This window comes from Leptonychotes weddellii, chromosome 2 (genome assembly GCF_054177405.1).
Source record: "Leptonychotes weddellii isolate Sample4059 chromosome 2, ASM5417740v2, whole genome shotgun sequence".
Lineage (NCBI taxonomy): Eukaryota > Metazoa > Chordata > Mammalia > Carnivora > Phocidae > Leptonychotes > Leptonychotes weddellii.
In genome coordinates, this window is record NC_138370.1 from 45310190 (window position 1) to 45331481 (window position 21292).

The 21292-nt window shown below is 34.6% G+C and overlaps 1 protein-coding gene across 2 annotated transcripts in view; it reads left to right on the plus strand.

Annotated features, from left to right (window-relative positions):
- Positions 1–21292, plus strand: part of GLRA3 (glycine receptor alpha 3) — a 179570-nt gene that overhangs the window by 34267 nt on the left and 124011 nt on the right. For both annotated transcript variants that reach the window (XM_081810865.1, XM_081810870.1), the window contains exons 2-3: positions 620–747; positions 18071–18138. In XM_081810865.1, coding sequence (XP_081666991.1) covers positions 620–747; positions 18071–18138 — 196 coding nt within the window. The remainder of the gene's footprint in view (positions 1–619; positions 748–18070; positions 18139–21292) is intronic.

The window sequence follows — 21292 nt, forward strand, 5'->3', positions numbered from 1 at the left end:
ATTTCTCAATCCTAATGCACACATTTTCGATCTGACCAAAAGGTTCTATAGATGAATGACACAAGGTGAAAGCAGAATGAGTTTAACCGGGTATGCTATTAATAGAGGAAGCATCTAATTGAAGAAAAGAACATTACTGTTTAATCTGTAGGACAGAAGTTTTATTACCATTGGAAAGAATTCACAAAACTTGAAAGGTGATGCTTTTCCCTCAATAAAAGCAATAAGAATTACATTCCACAGCTGAACTTTCATTTTGTTTTTCTTAAGCCTGAATCACTAAAGACACTTTTAACTAAAAATTGCAATTAAAAGTCAAGTTTGGGTAAATACAAATTTTGAAAGCCTACTAATTTGGAAATGGCTTTGTTTCCAGACTTAACACAAAATGTCACCTCTGACCTTTGGGCTGAATACATATGAAACTTTATAAATACTGACTGTAGATCTATAAAGACCTATCTGTCATTATGATAACATTCACTGTATAGTATAGAAAGTTTATCTTTTTAAAGGTATTTTTGCTTACCATTTTTATTCTCTATTTATAGGGACAACTCTTAGGAAGACTTTTTGTTGTCATTTTTTTGTAAAATCTGAATGTTCTTCTCATTTGTAGCTTGGTTGCAACAAAGGAAACAGACAGCGCAAGATCTCGAAGTGCTCCAATGTCACCTTCTGACTTTCTGGATAAATTAATGGGGAGGACATCAGGGTACGATGCAAGAATCAGACCCAATTTTAAAGGTAATTGTTCTGATTACTATTATATATGAAATGTGTTTTGAATATGCTTAAACAAGATAAATTTTCAGATTGATTCCACCAAAAATTCTAAAGCTTATTTCCAGTACTCTTCCAAGTACTGTACTATTCAAAGATATGTCTTGAAAGAAAAAAAATTATTCTCATGTTAATAGTTCTCAGAATTTGTCTTCTTTGGACCAATAGTATTTCTTTGTCTTTCTTTTTATACTTATTGTCATGATGATTCATTTTAGGAAATTACGTAATTTCCTAAAATGAATATATATTCACTGTGTATATGAATATATAAATATTTTATTTTATTTTTATATTGCCCATAAATATATTTTTAATATATATTAAAATATATATAATATCCTATATATATTATATATATATATAATATCCTACAATATATTCCTAAAATGTATTCCTACTCACTGGAATGGAAGCTTCTTTAGAGCTGGCAATAAACCCTATTTTAAATCCCCCACAGCAAGACTCTCTATATTGTGGAGAATCAAACAGCTGTTGAATTTATGTACAGGGAAAAGAGTTTGAATAACTAAAAGCTACTGGTAACATTTAAAAAATCATTCCATCTACCAAATATTTTGCCTAAATTTATAGGAAAGAGTGTAATTGTCAATTCAAGAATACTCTTTTTTTGTTCTTCTGTTTAATATAGTGTTAAGCAACATATTTATACATCATAAGTAAGTAGATTATCCAAAACCACAATAAGTCCTGGGGTAAAAGATTAGAAAGTTACTTTCATGCCCGTAATTATTTAATATCTCTTGAAAATTATTCTATTTCAATAAAGAAAATAATCCAAATTATAAGAATGCCTACCTTTTCCATGAGATTCAGTTAAGCTATTTTCATTCTTAAAGGTAAAAGGAAATACAATGTAGTCTACAATAATTATTTTTTTCCTGAATTTGTTCTTATGGGAAGAACAGAAAAAGAATTGCTTAGCAGTGGTTTAAGAATTATTTAGAGAGGACTAATAAAAACCAAGAATGGGTAGCAGGAGAAAAAAAATAAGAGCGAAATTTGTTGATAATTTAGAAGTAAAAAATTATGCATTGCTTCAATTTCAAAATTATTTTGACATGTAGACTGCTTTTCTTGATTTGTTTTTAAGCATTTTGACTATTATATTTTTATTTTATTTTTATATTTTTTGGCCACAAATATATATATATATTTTAAGATTTATTTAGAAGAAAAGAGAGAGCATGAGTAGGGGAGGGGCAGAGGGAGAGGGAGAGAGAGAGAAGCCTAAGCAGGCTCCACACGCAGTGCAGTGCTCACCTGAGGTGGGGCTCCATCTCATGACCCTGAGATCATGACCTGAACCGAAATCAAGAGTTGGACGCTTAACTGACTGAGCCACCCAGGTGCCCTGACCATAAATATTTTTTTTTTTTACAAAGTTTTTTTTTTTTAAAGATTTTATTTATTTATTTGAGACAGAGAGAATGAGATACAGAGAGCATGAGAGGGAGGAGGGTCAGAGGGAGAAGCAGACTCCCCGCCGAGCAGGGAGCCCGATTCGGGACTCGATCCCGGGACTCCAGGATCATGACCTGAGCCGAAGGCAGTCGCTTAACCAACTGAGCCACCCAGGCGCCCCCTGACCATAAATATTTTTAACTGCATAAGAGGAAAACACTAAATGTAAGCTGTGAGAAAATAGTGCAGCTTAAGAGATTCATACACAAATGAAACGAGATTTCAGCATTATGAGGATCTTCTACAAATTGAGGAAGAGAAGTATCCCCGACATCAGGTTGAAAACTAACTTTGAACTGATCTTGAAAAATATTCAGTTGTCGTATTAGTAAACAGCAAGAAACATAATCAGTAATTAGTGGATTCATTATAGTGATTCCATTCAGTGATTCACAAGTATTGCTTTGTTTTACTGAAAACTACAGAGGAAAATGTTTCTATTTTTAAATATCTGTGAACATTTTTAAAAAAAGTCACATAGACTCAATGGATATCTTAATAAAAATACAGGTAAGTTACTAACCACACAACAGCGGTCCGAGTGCCTTTGCTGCTTTCTTGGAAAGTTGACTTTTATTTTATCATTTCAATCATTTAAAAAAGGAAATTTTAAACCATCTTAAATGTGATTAATATTACTATTTATGTGTGAGGCCAGGAAATGACTGAAAAGATTTGGTCTTGCTTAAAATAAGTACTGATTTTTTTTTAATAAAAATACATTTCTAAAAACTAGCTGATAACCAAAGCCAGTTTAGAGTTAGTAGATTTTTTTTTAATTGAGAATAGGAGAATCAATTTTTACGTCCCAGTGTCCATAAAGGAACAGAAAAGAAAGGGATGGGGGATTTTCTCTCCTTTATGGTTTTCAAGATATGTTATACTCTGAATATCAGAAAAGCAAGGATGCTCATTTGATTACCACGAATAATGTCAGTTTTTTAAAAACAATACCTTAATGGATCAGTTCTTAGCAACACTCTTGTTTTTTCACCTCTCATTGAGAGTGAAACGTTGTTGTCTCCGGGGAAGCTCACAACTTCCTCCCCAAATTAAGCACATTCAGCGCAGTTTCATTTAATTGAATAAAATAACATCATAATCCTTTGACCATCATTTCATTGCCTAATATTGAAATTTAAATAAAATATATTTAAATATTTTTGAGGTGTTTAGGTACTAACAAACTAAATCCAAGACCTATTAGGAGATGATTAGACAGAGAGGAAGATTAGCCCTTCTATTGTCAGGGACCTAGGGACTCACCAGACCTCTTTAAGAAAGAAGTTCATCAGGCAGAAGTATGAAGAAACTGTTCTGGTAATATTTAACTCAATTCTTTTGTGTAGTAGCTCACAAGACTAAAAATACAACATCCCCCCCATATTGATTGTTTTTCCTCTTGTCTATTTTTTTTAAAGGAGCTTACCTAGCTAATCAAATAAACTAATTTAAACTGGGATATACTTCACCTCTCAATTTGTCAAAGACAGAAATTAATACTATAAGGGTTTAGGGTCATGTGTATCAGTAGTGTGATATTCTACTAGTCTGTTTTGTTTCGTTTCTTTAAATAAGCAAAATTAAGTAATTTTTTAAAAGAATAGGGGTGGGAATTGGCCAAAACAGATATAACAATATATTACAATAACTCAATTGATTTAGTCCTCACATCTTCATAGATTAAAATGTTAATAAAAACTAATAATAAAAATAATTTACCTGGATAATTGCTCAGGCAGTAGGCAAGTGTTTTCAAAATATAAAAGCATTAGAAAAAATCTCTCAGGGGTGTTTAAACTCTCAGGGATTTACAAGTTTTTTAAGAGAAAAACATAAAATTTCAGTATTGACTTTCTCAGACAATTTACAGGGCATAAGTAAGAATATTCAGTCTCATTAGCAATCAGTGAAGTGCAATTGTAATAATTGTAATAATAATGTGATAGTATTTTCACCTTTCAAAATATCAACATTTAAAAATAATATTAATTATTCCAGCTCAAATACATTATTATGAAATTATTTCTAGAACATTGATTTCAAATTTTAAATTGTTTTCACAAGTATGTATACATCAAGTGGGAACATATCTTGCAGGCCATAGTGGAGAACAACTATTAAAAAATATAAATTGGCTTTGTTAAAATATTACTTTGATTTTGTTCTTTTATATACTGCTAACTTAAAAAATCTAGATGTAGACATTTTTTCTTTAACGTAAATTATGATACTTGTTTGCCTTTTTTGTCACATTTCTCTAAAACAACCTACACCCTTAAAAAAACCTGACCTGTTGGAACGCCTGGGTGGCTCAGTCAGTTAAGCGTCTGCCTTCAACTCAGGTCATGATCTCAGCATTCTGTGATCGAGCCCCGCATTGGGCTCCCTGCTTAGCGGGGAGCCTGCTTCTCCCTCTGCCTGCCACTCCCGGGGCTTGTGCTCTCTTTCTCTCTCGGACAAATGAATCAATAAAGTCTTTCAAAAAAAAAAAAATCTGACCTGTTTAAGATTAAATATTTTTTTAAAGATTTTATTTATTTAGTTGAGAGAGAGAGAGCGAGCAAGAGAGAGCACAAGTTGAGTGAAGGGCAGAGGGAGAAGCAGACTCCCCACTGAGCAGGGATTCCCGACGCGGGGTTCCATCCCAAGACCCTGGGATCATGACCTGAGCTGAAGGCAGATGCTTAGCCAACTGAGCCACCCAGGCACCCAAGATCAAATATTTTAAATATGTTATTAAAATATACTGCACAAAAGTAGGAATAAATAATTCTCTTAAAACACCTTAAATTGGTACCAAGCACAGATAGGACATTCTCTTCATCAGAAATTATCTTAGTAATTAAATTAAATATAACGATTAGCTACTTACAAAAATAAATACTGAAAGAAATTAAAACATTTAAATGCCTAACTCACCAACATTATCTTTCTTGGTCACTAATTAATCAACTGTTCTCTTCCCCTCCAGAATGCTCATAACTTATCTTAAACTTTTATGAGAATCAATTTTCTCCACGAATAACCTCTTTGCCTTGAGGATAATTTGAGTATGAAAACAACCAAATCTCCATTATATCTTAGCTCTGTTAAATATAATGATTTCTTGAACTATTATAAAGAATACACTTAATAACAACAACTGGGTTTAGAAATGATCTGAGAGGGGCGCCTGGGTGGCTCAGTGGGTTAAGCGTCCTACTCTTGATTTTGGCTCAGGTCTTGATATCAGGGTCGAGAGACTGAGCCCTGCGTCAGGCTCCGCACTGAGCACGAAGCCTGCTTAAGATTCTCTCTTTCACTCTCCCTCTGCCCACCCCCCTTTCTCAACAAATAAACTAATAAATAAATATATATATATATAAATAAATGAACTGAGAGTCTTCTAAAAAGAATTAGCAAGTAAAGCTCCACCTGTCACTAAACTTGTTAATCCTTCTGTTGAAGGATTCAGTGCTCAACACAAAACCCAAGCATGTTACTCACTTGGAGTTCCAGACGATTTAAGGGAAGACCCCCAAATCCTTGTAACCAGCAGTTTCTCGAATTCATATTTATATCCAACTCTTCTTTTAGTTTTCAAGTTCTCTTTCTTTCTTTTTTTTTGTCAAGTTTTATTTCTATCTCTCCACACACACAGAGATAGAATAAAACACTTTCTTATTTTCAGAGCATGTGTAAGTTGATAGATACACTTTCTGATCTCTGGTTTTTCTGATCATCTTTTTTTTTTTTAATTTCTAGACTTTTTAAGGAATGGTTTTAGGTTTACAGAAAAACTGATTGGAAATTACCGGGAGTTCCCACATCTCCCCTTGCATCCGCCACAATTTTCCCTATTGTTTACATCTTGCAGGAGTGTGGTATATTAGTTAGAATTGATGAATTAATATTGATTAACTATTGAATAGCTATTCATCAACAGTTAATAATGTGTTATTATTATTAACTAAGTCCATTGTTTACCTTGGGGTTCAGTCTTTGTGTTATACATTTTATGGGTTTTGACAAATGAATAACCCACAGATAACTATCATTACTCTGTCATACAGAAGTTTCACTGCCCTAAAAATCCCCTGTGCTTCAGCTACAAATGTCACTCTCCCTCTCCACCCAAATCTCTAGCAACCTCTGATCTTTTTACTGTGTAGAGTTTTGTCATACTGGTAGAATCCTACAGTGTGAAGACTTTTCAGATTTGAAATATGCTTTTAAGAATCCTCCATGTCTTTTTGTGTTTGATAGCTCATTTCTTTTTGTCACGGAATAGTATTACAATAATTACAGTAAATACAATAATCTCTTGTTTATCCATTTGACATGAAAGTAACTTCATACAATTATGGAGCTACAGAATTCTAGCTGAAGTTTGTAGATGTTCCATTGCCTACTGACATTTAGTATTATAAGAAAAGTTAAAATCCTCTTGTGATTTTTGCTCCCTTATACGTAGCCTATATTTTTTCTAACTATGCCTATTTTTCTTTAAAAAAAAAAAGTATGACTTATGCTAGCATTGTTTTGTGTTATTCTCCAAAACAGCTCTCTTTCTCTTAAAAAAAAATTCTGATCTTTTATCATCTGTATCTAATACTCCCCCACTCATACCCTTCACCCTTTTGTCCTTTTCCTCTATATTTCCTCTATATTTAGGGAGGATTGTTCAGATTTGTTCTGTAAATGACTCTTTGATATTTTACCTGGTGTCATTTGGAACGTTTAGGAAGATTTTAAGTCTGTGATTATGTTTTGGTATCTTCACAGTCCTCTTTATCCTGAACCATTTTCCTTGAATGTGACGTCATGGAGGTTATGTTACAGGTTGTTAGGCAGGTACTATTTTGTATGTTTAGCTGTTTGTTTTGTTTGCAACAGTAGGAAAAAGCAGGTACCTGAACTTGGTAAAAATTCAATTGTTTAAAAATATTAATGATGAAAAGCAGCACTTCCTTGCCTCAGCAGCCCTTATGCACGGTTGCTCTTCTTTGAGGCAATCACTCCAAAAGTAAAATTGGTTGCTTCTGGTGAGTACCTGTTCTAATCTGTCTGATGGTTTCTAGGCCTTTTGCAAAGCAGGCATTATAAGATTCCCTTGCACTAACTAGACTTCTAGTTTAATGCCTCAATTCTTGTATTCTACCTCTTCTGTTTTGCTTTTCGGCCCCATGATTTCTCTTTTCTTCCTGCAGGAACAATTATGTTTATTCATCCTGTTCACTCTCTTTAAGCTGCTGGTTTTCTTATATGTGATGGAAATACTCTGTAGTTCAGGAAAGATTGAGTTGATTTGGGTGCTGATACAGGTTTTGTCTGGTTGTGTGTGTGTGTGTGTGTGTGTGTGTGTGTGTGTGTGTAAGGAGGTGGTTTGCTGCTATTTTTCTCACTGGAAAGGGAAATCTGACAGACATTCCTGCCCTGAACAGAACTGTGCTTTAGATGAATGTTGAGTGTCATCTAGGCTTTGGTCTGGTGTCCTCCAGATCCCAAACTATAGATGGCTTTAATTTTAAGGTACTTTCAGGAACTCTGTTTTCTCCAGTCATCTTTTTTTTTTTTTTTAACTTTTTGCAAAGAGTTAGAAGTAGAATAAATTCTGGGAATCTAATGCACAGCATTGTGATTATAGTTAATACTGTATTATTAAAAATTGCTAAGTTGCTATTTAAAAGCTGCTAAGTGGGTAGATCATCAATGTTCTCACCACAAAAAAGAAATAGTAATTATGTGACATGATGGAGATGTAAGCTAAATGCTAAGATGGTATTCATATTGCAATATGTAGGTGTATCGAATCAACACAGTTTGCACCATAAACTTCAACAATGTTGCATGCCAACGATATCTCAGTAAAGCTGGAAAAATAAAACATTTTTAAAGTCGGCATTGATTCACAGAAACATTTTATGTCCAATCACCTTAATGAACTATGTTTGCAAAAAGTAAAAAAAAAAAAAAAAGTTATTTCCATGCTTTCAAAAATGGGCTAAATCCCAGGTCATTCCTGCTCTGTAGAATAGGGATGGGAAGCAGGGAACTTCTGAGACAGGTACCCATGGCCTCTCCCTGCAGACTCCTTTTAACTCCCCACTGCCTTCCTGCAGAGGATGACCCTAAGCTTTGTGCCTCTCTGGGTTGTTCTTAGCACATTAGCTCCCTTCCCCATACAGTCCCAACCTGCATTTATTTTAGGCTTACCCTGTTTCATCGATCAACCGTTTTTTTTTTTTTCTGCCTTCTATATTTTATGTCATTGAACTATGATTTTCCTGCCATTCTCTTTGGTGTGATGTGTTTAGTCTCATTTTTTTTTTTTAAGATTTTATTTATTTATTTGAGAGAGAGAGAATGAGAGAGAGCACATGAGAGGGGGGAGGGCCAGAGGGAGAAGCAGACTCCCTGCCGAGCAGGGAGCCCGATGCGGGACTCGATCCAGGGACTCCAGGATCATGACCTGAGCCGAAGGCAGTCGCTTAACCAACTGAGCCACCCAGGCGCCCTAGTCTCATTTTTATTTGCTAACATCATTCGATGTTCTCAGAGAGAAAGAAAACTATGTTCAATTTTCCATCTTGAAATAGAAGCATCTAGGAGTCATTTGAAACTAGAAGCCAGTTTAACAGATGAAAAGCAATCAGATAACAAATAAATGTACATCCATAGACAATAAAATGTTATTTACTACGCCATTTTACCAATTGTTTCTGGATTTTCCTTCTTTCTTTTGACCCTATTGTTTGACAACCCTTAAGTTTAATTTGGATCCAGGCAGAAAGTATTCTCTTAGCAATCACCCAATTACATATTCTTTCCAAACATTTATTGCATTTTTGCTATGGTTTTTTTTTTTTTCATTCTATCTCCAATGGTTACTTTCTTTATCTAGAGATAACATTGTTTGTCTTCACAATGTCTTTGTGGTTTCTGTCTTTTCTTTTTTTTTTTTTTTAAGATTTTATTTATTTGAGAGAGAGAATTAGAGAGAGCATGAGAGGGAAGAGGGTCAGAGGGAGAAGCAGACTCCCCGCTGAGCAGGGAGCCCGATGCGGGACTCGATCCAGGGACTCCAGGATCATGACCTGAGCCGAAGGCAGTCGCTTAACCAACTGAGCCACCCAGGCGCCCGGTTTCTGTCTTTTCATCTGTAATATTTCTCTATATTAATCCCTTTCTCCCACATCACAAATCCGGTTTTCAAATAATCTATTCTGCTATAACACATTCTATCCCCAGAATGGCATGTGTACCTAATACTTATTTCCTACCTGGTTTCTTTTTTCAGGGAAAAGTATTAGCAACTTCTTTATCATTTTAACTATTTATATTCAGGCAGACATTACTGTTCTTGAATAAAGTTTACAATTATTTTTTGAAAAGGGTAATTTTCCACTTGCATTTTTACATAATACAAGGTCTTTTTAACAAGAAGAATGTCTTTAATAAGTCTTTCTAAAACTATAAATGTTCACCTGAAATGCTCACAAATTCAGATTGGTGTGCCCTGTTATCTTCTGTTTTCTTTGATTTTTAATTTTTAATGTATTTTCCTGTAGTAATTTCCCATTTTTTAATTTTAAAACGATCTCAAATTAACAAAATTTGCAACTACAGCACAAAATGTTTTTTTTTTCCTGAGCCACTTGAATGTTGTTGACTTGATGCCCCAATACTTGAGTATATCATACAAATAATATTCTCTTAGACAGCCACAACCTAACCATTGAAACAAGAAAATTAACATGAATATATTGTTACCATCTAATTTGTGGACCCCCATTCAAATTTTATCAACAATCTGAATAATGGCTTCATAGCAAAAGAATCCAGTCTAGAATCATGTCTTGTATTTTATTTGTCATTTCTCCTTGATTCCTTCAGTCTGAACCAGAACTTCATGCTTTCTATGATTGTCATGACCATGACATTTAAAAATTATATTATTATCCCTTTATTTAGCATAACATGCCTTAGTTTGCATTAGTAATTTTCTTCATGATTCAGTTTAAATAATGCATCTTAATAGAAATATCACAGAAGTGATACTTTGTTCTGATTGCATTTTATCAGATGGTGGACCAGGTTAATTTTTGCCATCACTACTAATGTTCACTTTGATTAATTAAGTTAATTAATTGATTAAGTAAATTAATACTTATTAATACATATGGATATATACACATGTGTGGGTATGTGTGTATGTATATGGATATATACACATGTGTGGATGTGTGTGCATGTATATTTATGCAAATATGTGACGTATTTGAAACGTCATGAAAACCATGATTCACACTGGTATCTCTGATACCATAGGTTTATTCTAGCTTCTGAGTTACCATATTTTAACTTCCTCATCTGACAGTAAGAAACCTGGCTCCCTTTATCCTTAAAATAATGACGTATTTGATCAATATGTAATAAATCTCCCTTGTCTGCTGCCACTCCTTCTCCCGCACAAACGTCCTAGGCTCCTGTTCAGACTCTGACTGATGATGCCAGGATGCCCCCAGGTGGACACTCTCCTCACCCTTCTCTGGCTCTAATATTCCACACCAGCTGCCCCACTTTAGGACCATCCTCCTCACTCACTCTGGCTCTAGCATCCCTTGTATGCTGTGTATATACCTCTTCTCCACAGATGTCCTACTCATCCTGTCTAGTTTACCACACTCCCCAAAGCCAACCCAGCATGGACACCCATCTTGTGTTGCCTGACTGAATGACTTTAAGACTGCATTTTCAGGAAGGAAATGGAAGGAAAGGCAACAGAAAGAAGAAACTAGATCCTATTTTTATGTCATAATTTTCAAACTTTCTTCAGGCATCTAACAAATAATTTAAAATGTGGATTTAAAGTCATCAAGTTTATTTTTGTCAATTAAAAAATAAAAAGGGGGCACCTGCGTGGCTCAGTCGGTTAAACAGCCGACTCCTGATTTCGGCTCAGGTCATGATCTCGGGATCCTGATATGGAGCCCCATCTAGGGCTCCATGCACAGCAGAGAGTCTGTGATTCTCTCTCTCCTTCTCCCTCTGCCCCCTCTTCACTCTCAGATAAATAAATAAAATCTTTAATATAAACACAAATAAAAAAATAAAATAATATCTCTCCTTGGGACATGACTACATATATATGTGACATGTACACATATATATATTTATATATATATTTATTTATTTATATTTACATTTATTTATATTTACAAATATATACATATATATTTATATATATGTAAATATATATATTTACATCTATATACATGTACATATATGTACATACATATGTACATGTATATAGATGTAAATATAACATTTTTTTTGAGATTTAGTCTTTCAGTTGCATTTTATGTCTTTAAAAAGGGTGAGGTTTTAATAGAACATTATGTTAAAAATTTCTTGGAATCATTTTCACGAACACTTGGGCTCTTCTTTGTCTGTTTCTTTGTTTGTTTGCTTGAGCTTTGCCTTGTGAATCATTTTTCCCTAGTATGAACAGCAATAATATAATTGCCAAGGCTTTGCAATGGACTTTGCCATTTTGCCTTTATCCATCTCTGAATTTAAAGGGCATGTTCTATTTCTTTAAGGGACATCTAAAAGAAAACATCTGCAAGTACTGTCGTTTGCTTTTCGGGGCCAACGATGGTTAATGTAATGAACAATATAAAGGCACAATTTGCCTTATGGATGCTATAGCAATTATTTGCTCTGTTGCTAAACATAGCAGTGTATTAGATGGATTTAACAGCTTTTGCACTGGCAGATTGGCCAGGGACTGCTAAACAGGTGCTCTCTGTAATGGCAATAGAATATCTACAATCTCCTCTGAGCTTCATTCTCTACAAAGTTTTTGAATATACGTATCAATAGCTAAGGTAGAAAGATTAAGATTGCTGCTCTGATCCACCATAGACCAGAAGCTTAGAGTATAGAATACAGTGCTTTACAAACATTATGGTACTGTATCCACTTCATTCTTTGTAATCCATCTCCACTGCCACTGGCTTGGTCAGGGCCATTCTATCTCCCATCTGGACTGTAACAATAAATTCTTGTTTTCTCTATCTCTAAGCTTTTGTCATCCATTCAACAACTCACCATGTTGTGTTGGTTCACTACACAACCATGATCAGAAATCTGTAATAGCTCCCTCATCTTCATGAAGTAAATTCCAAATGCTTTGTATCACTTTGAAGAGATTCTATGATCTAACCCAAGACTACCTTTAAAAACAATGACTTATTTTCAAGTTGCTTTATAGTTTTAGTATATTTAAAAAAATTTTAAAAACAAAATTATACACACACACACACACATATATATATATTCATACACACACACATATTTCAAGTTAGTGTCTGCTCTATTTTTGAAATTTGGAATTAAGTTTTAGTGTCTGAACTCATTCACCTTTCTTTCTGTTGAAGAAGAGAATACACACATAAGTTGTAAACGGGAACCGTATAGCAGTCTTGTTTGTTCTAATAATCAGGCAAAGAACACTAGTGATAAACACTGGAATTAACAATAATGCTTATACCTCAGACCACTGTGATTTACTTTACTGCCACATGAAATTTAGACTTTGAAACCAGGTTGGCTTTCTGCCTTTAGGAGGAGCTTTCTACATGTGATTGGAGGCATGTTGAAGAGTCAAGGGCTGAAGTCTGTTTCATAGAATATAAAACATCGTGTTCCCAACTATAAGTGAAACCCTCAATTAGTTACTTCTCCTTTGACCATTGCTCTTCTGTGGAAATATGTTGTTTTCCTTATTTTCCTTATTGACCTTACTATGCAAGCCTCTCGTCAACTTGGGATGCCAGTGCGCATTTTAGGGAGAAGACAAATACATCAGAGGAGCCCTCCTCCTGGCACGGTACTTAACACTGCTGCTTTCAGAAACTTCCTGGAATCATTAGGGTGTGCCATGAAGCCCAGAGGACACTGAAATGCATCTGAACAGATATCACTAACGCCAGGGCCCTAAAGCCTATGCTGAATTTTCACCTTCATTCTACTTTTCACCACCACTACCTAAAATTGTATGGATAATAATTAAATTTAAAGGATGGGATCAGAAAATATAATTTAAAAAATGCCTCCCTTTTTAGGCAATGTCCACAGAGAAATTAAAGTGTCAAAAATAAAGACCCTGCCTCTTGCTAAATTAAAATAAGAAAAAAAATTTTAAAAAAATCACTACCCTCTCCCTCACTATTTTATTTATCCCAATTTCAGCCAAAAAGTTCACAGTCAGATGGAGCAGGCAGTTCTGTGCTCTGGACCATGTCCCCCCAACATGGATGCACTTCCATCAACACTGTATTGGAAGATGAATTAACCCAATACCAGTGCTCTTGTGTTTTCCCTCTTCCGAAGGCTGTGAGTCGATAGAGCACAAGAGAATTTATCTCAAGCTGAACGATATTCCCTAGATTCATATTACTGTGAGCAGCAAAAGAAAAGAGCAGTTTTCATGTTCTCTAGAAAACAGAGAATAACCTAGAAAATATGAATGATTGGGTTTAGCTTTTCAAGATTTCCAGATACTCTGTGTACATATTTTAGAGTTCAATACCTTAGACTTATATTAAGTCAAAAGAAATCTAACCTTTAATAGTGACCTTATACTTCTCTTGTGATGGGATAAAATAATCATGAAGTAAAAGACTGATGCTTTCTCCGTTCTCACATAGTGACACATAAGACACCTTTATTGTCGCAGAAATTTTAAATATTTGTAAATATTTAGAAATAAAAAAGAAATTTTTTTTTAAAAAGACACCTGGGTGGTTTAGTCGGTTAAGCGTCTGTCTTCGGCTCAGGTCATGATCCCAGGGTCCTGGGATCGAGCCCCACGTCGGGATCCCTGCTCGGCGGGGATCTCTCTTGTGCCCTCTTGCTCTCTCTCTCTCTGACAAGTAAATAAATAAAGATCTTTAAAAAAAAAGAAATATTTTAAAAAGCTTTCTACTAGTAATCAAATAATTATAGCACCTCCAGGATTCAGGACTTTCATGAAGTTTTCTTGTTCTTAAAAATCCATCCTTCGTGTTTAAACTGATATACTTTCTATGTCTGTTTAATTTGACGTTCCTATGCATCTTGATGGTCAATAGACTTTGGGCTCTTTCTAACTGTACAGCATCTACTTGTTTTATTAACATTGTTAATCAAACTTATTATAGACTACTCTATAATCAAAATTAAATGCCTTGCATTTTCAAGGCCTAGCTGTAAGTTCTGACTCCTCTCTCTCTATTTCTTCACCACTCAGAAAATCTCAGTTCATTTTTAGCCCTATGATATAATGGGCACAGATACTTCCTAGTCTGGGATTCCTTAGGCCAGTGGCTTCCAGCATTGCTGCATATCTGAATCATCTGGGGAATTTTTACAAATATTGGTGCTTTGGTTGCATGTCCTATCATCTAGGTTAAAGTCAGGTGTGAAATATTTTTTTTTTTTAAAGATTTTCTATTTATTTATTTGACAGAGAGACACACAGCGAGAGAGGGAACACAAGCAGGGGGAGTGGGAGAGGGAGAAGCAGGCCTCCCGCTGAGCAGGGAGCCCGATGCGGGGCTCAATCCCAGAACCCTGGGATCATGACCTGAGCTGAAGGCAGGCGCTTAACGACTGAGCCACCCAGGCGCCCCAGGTGTGAATTTTTTTAAAAATGATTTCAATGTGCATAGGATTCATTCATTGGCTTATGGGTCATGGACTTCATTTTTGAATAATTTTGGGTTTTTTTTTTTTCTCTCTTATTCAAGCAAGACAAATGGCTGTAAGGAAACGAGTAGAAAAACAAAGATGAAAATTATGCACCAGTAATCAAGAAAATGTAAACTGAAACCACAAATGATTTTAAACTATTCTAACTAATGAGGCATTATGTTTTTTTTTAATTTTTATTTATTTATGTTTTAATATTGGTACGAAGAATATCCTTTTTATCTTTACAAAGGACCAAGAATCAGAATGTCTTGGTACCTTTTAACAGCAATACAAGAAAATAAAAAATAATAGAGAAATGTCTTTAAAATTCAGGAAAAAAATTTCCAGCCTAAAATTTTGTGCCAAATTTAGATATTAATTAAGTGAGAGGATGTTTAAAAAAAAATTGTGAACAAGCAAATTCCCAAAAGCTTCATATCTTTATGTACCATTTCTCAAAAAATTATTAAAGGTTATGTTCCACTAAAATGAAGAAATAAGCCAAGAAAGAAAAAAGTATGGGGGCCATGAAAGGAGATCCCACAGAAGAGAGAGGTGGCAGTAATCCCCAGTATAATGATTATGGGAGATCATAAGATCACTGCTATGCTCCAGAGCAAAAAATCTAATTTGGGAGTAAATGCAAAGGAAGATAAAGCTAATAAAATATGTGATGAGTCTAACATTGAAACATAATTTAAACATTTCAGAACTTGTGAGTAAGTTAATGATATGGAGGAAACTATGTGAAATACATAAAGCAATTATCAACCTCAAGAAATGTTTTTCAAGACAGGAAAAGTAATCATAGTTTATTGCATGACTTAATTGGAGGTAATATTTACCTTGTCATAATGTAAAAAGTAGATGCTAATCTAACAACAATGACAACGTAACAATATCTGTGTCGTGGGAGGACAGAGAAAGAGGTTTATGTTAAGAGGAGTGTTGATAATGTTTGAAAGAAAGCTAAATCCTCATCTGCTGTGGGCATCAGAACATGTGCCTAAAACTGGAGCATTTAAAAGTCACAAAATAAACTCATTATTTAGAGAAATTTAGGTAAATCCCCAAACAATCCATTAAATAAATTGAAGTGACTATCTCTACTTAGGGGGACATAAAGGTATAGGGCAAGGGGCTGCTATCTTAGGTAAGGCTTACATATTAGTTTTTGTGTGTGGCATTATCTATTAGGTAGAGTTTAACTCAGAGTTATTTTAATCCCTACCACATAATATTTCAATGTTGTTGATTTATATACTTATCAGCCTAATAACAAAGTCTGTAGCCAGATAATGGAATGCTTTGGATGTAATGTTATGTGACGATCGTGGGACAACTTGATATGATGGGGAAAAAAATGATTCCTAGAATCAGACCAGTGGTTCCAATTCCAAATGTGCTATTTATTAGCATCTTATGTAATCCTCTCCGAACCTTAATTCCCTATTTTGTAAATGATGAAATGTTACCCACTTTCAATGTTATATGGATTAAATGGTATCTATGAACCTGCACAATACCTGGTAACAAGAAGTCCTCACCAATTTGTAAGATCTTATTCCTTCTGCCCTGCTGGGTGATAATCTCGTTGTGTCTTCTTCAAATTTCTGTAAACACAGTTTTAAATATTAGTAAAGGAATGAAAAAATGGATCTCATTAAAACAAAAATTGTTGGTATTATGATAAATGGTAAATCAGGCATTTACAGGGGACTTCTGGAATGGTGGAGCAATATTCTCTGTAAATTCACTCCTCCAAAAAAAAGTAACAAAATACTGGAAAAATGGTCAAAATGAACCTTCAGAGACTCTGAAAAGCTTGCAACACACTGAGAAATGTGTATTCAAGTGAAACTGATAGGTGTCTCTAAAAACAGAGGGCATTTAAATATGGTTCCACTCCTGAGTTTCTGGTAGCCTTGAACACCAACAACCTCTCAACCACAGAAGCTGTACAATCCAGCAGCCTAGCAGGTCTCAAAGGCCAGCTCCTCAGAAAGTCCATCTCCACAGCTATGTTACTTTTATCTGGCCTGCTCCCTAGAGGAATCCCACTCAGATTTGTCATTATTGGGCTTTGACTGGGAACTCCCTCACTGGGAAAATCCTATCCCAGTGCATTTGTTGAAAATGATCTCAAGAAACTGTTTGACACTGCAGCTACCTAAGGCTGTGATACCAGTTGGGCAAACAAGAGCCTGAACAAAAATTTTAAAAGAAGATCTGAGGAATGAGATGCTCATAGGCAGCTTTGAGAAGTTCTGATATCCTCTTGTAGATCTAGAGGATACACACACACGTGTAAGGCCATGGAAAGACCTGGGAGGGCCCCAACCTCTCACCTCTGGCTGACCTCAAACCCTGTGCAAGCAAGGAAGCGAAGGTAAAGTCATGAATGTTAAAGGCATGCCCCCAAACATGAAGTCCCCTGGCAAAGGGTGGAAGACTTATTGGTTCAAGGCATTAAGGAAACCTCTGACCAGTCACTAGTTGACCACTAAAATCACTGAGCGGAGACCTCTGTGGCTGCACACTATGAGGATATGCAGATTTTATCAGTCCAGGTAAGTCATTAAACAACAAACAACAACAATAAGAAACACCAGCAACAACCACCTGTGGGATGCAAGTGGGAGGTCTGGTTTCCAGAGTTGCCACATTGTATTATCTAATATATCTAATGTTTTTAACAACAACAAAAAAACATGTGACATGCAGAAATATAGGGCCCATACACGGAGGAAAAAAAAATTGAAACAGCCTTAAGAGGTTCAGACGTTGGACTTACCAAATCGTACATTTACAAAGTCATTAAAGATATCTAGATCAAGGAAACTGAGACCAAATGACATTAATGACTTATATAATGGCCAACATCAGTGTTCAAAGGAGACTATGAATTTGTGATTTTCAATGCAGATTATTTCACAGAATGATTGCCTTCAATTTTAAGCATCTGTGTGTCTACAAATATAAAAAAATATATATTCTTTTTTTAAAAAACTGATAATGAAAAATATGGAATTATTTGAAAATATTCTAAATAGACTTTATGTTTTAATCTCTCTTTCAGGCCCTCCTGTTAATGTCACATGCAACATATTCATAAACAGCTTTGGCTCTATCGCTGAGACAACCATGGTAGGCATGTTTACTTTGTAACAAGTTTCACACTGGAGTAATTTGTGATTACATTAATGACAAATTTTTCTGGTAGTGTTATGTAATTTAAAGCCAAAGTTAATATAATGAGATTTTTAAAAATAAAATTAATGGTATAATTAAATTGCAATCAACTGCAGGTAATAGCAATTCATTTGGAGATGGTATATTAGAGAATAAATGTAACTGAAAACAAGATTGATTTTTCCCATTTTGGTAATTAAATACTAAATCTCAAATTAAAACTAAAATTTTGCCATATAATTTATTTCTTTTTAATGCTCTTTAATAACCAGACATAAACATAGGAGCAAATAGTTTCATGTTCAATTTTTCTGTATGCTTATAGTGTGTTTATAATATTATTTTAAGTATTTTATTTGGTTACTTTTCCAAATGAATATAGTATTTGCTCAGATATCATAAATATTTTGTGAACTGTGGTATATGCCTTACTTTACTGAAACTCATTGAACAGAGACTTCATTAGTACGTAATCGAGAACATTTTATATAATGAAGTTATTAAAGCCAAAAAGTCATCATTACAGACCAAGTTTATTCTGATTTGATTTTGATTTTATAACTTTCTCTAAAGATCATGTTGTATCTCTGCTTTGCACTACAGCTTTTATTGAGCATTTTAGATGAAATAAAATGCAGAGATAGACTCATGAACCACTCAATATCTGTAAAATTGTCTAGCAGGCAACTTTTTTTAATTAAAACTATGTATGGTGGTTCTTAAATTACCTAGAACTATACTCTAGTCCTAAATTTAGCAAGTATAATTTGCATTAATTTTCAAAGTTGATTTTAGCAAAATAGGATGTGAAATACTTAAAGATTTATTAGCTTCCAAAACCATTATTAAGTAGTGAGCCATGCTCATTGTACATATCTCAGAATGACTTGATAGCAAATTCTCTAAGGAAAAATAATCTAATATGTAAATTATTATGGGTGGATGTAGGGGTGTGTGTGTGTGTGTGTGTGTAAAGGATCTATCTCAACCGGAAGAGACTTTACTCAGGTATCTTTTTTTTAGTTCTCTTCTCCTCATGTGTGCAATATTTAGTCATTTAGTGGCATCTCTGTGGTTTTATCAAACAATATAATATAACTGCAATAAAAGCATCAGTGAAGAAGAACTGAACTCACATATTTGGGCATTATATAGAATTATCTTAACTACAGTGTATAAATTAACATGAATGTGTGTGTGTTTGTGTAAAAACAGAGAAAATGTATATAATTTGCTTGCATAAGCACAGTGTTGTTCTGGTGCAATTCTGACTCTAAAATGACTATAATCCTGTTTAGGCTTTGACGTATTCTGGATTCTCATTGGGTATTTGGGCCTGATTTATATCCTGCACTTGTACTATTGGGGAGAAAAATTTTCCTCTACCCTTCAAGATTCTTTTGGCTGGTTTAAGAACTAAATTGACATGAGACAGTTAATAGAGGATAATCAAATTTAATAGCATACATCTGAGGAATTCACATAAACATAAGAGATTCCAAAGACAGACAAAATGTGGTATATATGTCATTCTGAACTAGGGAGAAGGGGATAGGAGTCTGGGACTACAAAAGGAAGGAAAGCAATTCACAGGAAGGTGAAAAAGAGTAAATGTTTGGTAAACAAATGTTTGCTGGGCCATTCAATGGGACATTGAGAGGACTTCGATCAAATAGGCCTTGCCAGGTTCCTACCTATTTACCAGGGCCCAGTTCATATTATAACTATAGTTATCTATGGTGCTAGCTCCCTTCCTGGAACAGGTCCTCTATCTAAATTCTTTTAGGCAGTTAGCAAAAAGAAAAACTTCTTGAGTTTTCTGTTTCTTAAAAATAATCAACCTAAAATAATCCATATGCCAAAGAGACACATTTTAGGATGGAAAATTTTGTTCCTCTACCGTACATTCTTAGTCCAAATCGTATTTAAAGATGAAGGAATCTTTGCTAGCTTTTTTCTATTTAGACTTTCCAAATTGTATTTCAAGCCCTGGCAACTTTCTCATTTTAATAGCTGCTATACACACCCTGTACAATCTCAAAAACCTAAAAATATGTTTATACTTTCTCTTTTGCAAGATCGTTTCCACAAAATACTTTCAGCAGCAATAGTGGGAAAAATTTACAGCCTTACTTGTCTTTGTGGGATGGAGGAAGAGACTTGGGAAAAAAGAGAAGACGTGGCCAGATTTCCTCCTCATTAAAGCCAGAAAGATTGTCAGGTTCCTGAGGGTCTTTGCTTTTTATAACATAATTCATCAGTCTACCACTAAAGGGTTGTAGCACACAATCTAGAGGATGATTACACCAGCTAAATTTCTTACCTGTAATAATTTTAGACTCCCTTTATAAAATAATATTACAACAAAATCTTGCAGAATATTGCAAATACACTCTCTCAGTGACTCTTACTCGGTTTTATTTCCTTTCTCTAACATAGAAATCCTTTCTATTCCTACATATTCTATCATAATGTATTTTTTTGAAATCATTTTTAGCATCTATCACTTTCCTCTTCAGAATCACAAGCAACATCAATGAACATTAATCAGACATCTCAGAGATAAAGTATTATAAAATTTTCTATGTCCACTTTGTTATCTTTCTTTTTAGTCTTCTAAACTTTCAAATAGGTGATATTATTTCTATTCATATGATCAGATTCAATAGTTGTAAACTTTTTAATGGTATTAGATAGAAGAGCTGCAACATGGTATCCACATACATAGGAATGGAGAAAATTAACACTTATTATTATATTTCTATTTTAAGATTCATAGAGGGGCGCCTGGGTGGCTGAGTTGGTTGGGCTTCTGCCTTCTGCTTGGGGCATGATCCTGGGGTCCTGGGATCGAGTCCTGCATGAGGCTCCCTGCTCAGGGGGGAATCTGCTTCTCCCTCTGCCTTCCTCCCCCCAACTTGTGCTCTCTCTCTTCGCTCACTCTCTCTCTCCCAAATAAATAAATAAAAATCTTTAAAAAAAAAGATTCATAGAATATTTTCATACCACTGATTAGGTTGAAAAATTTTATTCATAGTTTCTACGATCACAGCTCTGTAACTAAACTTTGTCCCATTATTTTATTTTTTTTTGTTTTTTTTAATTTTTT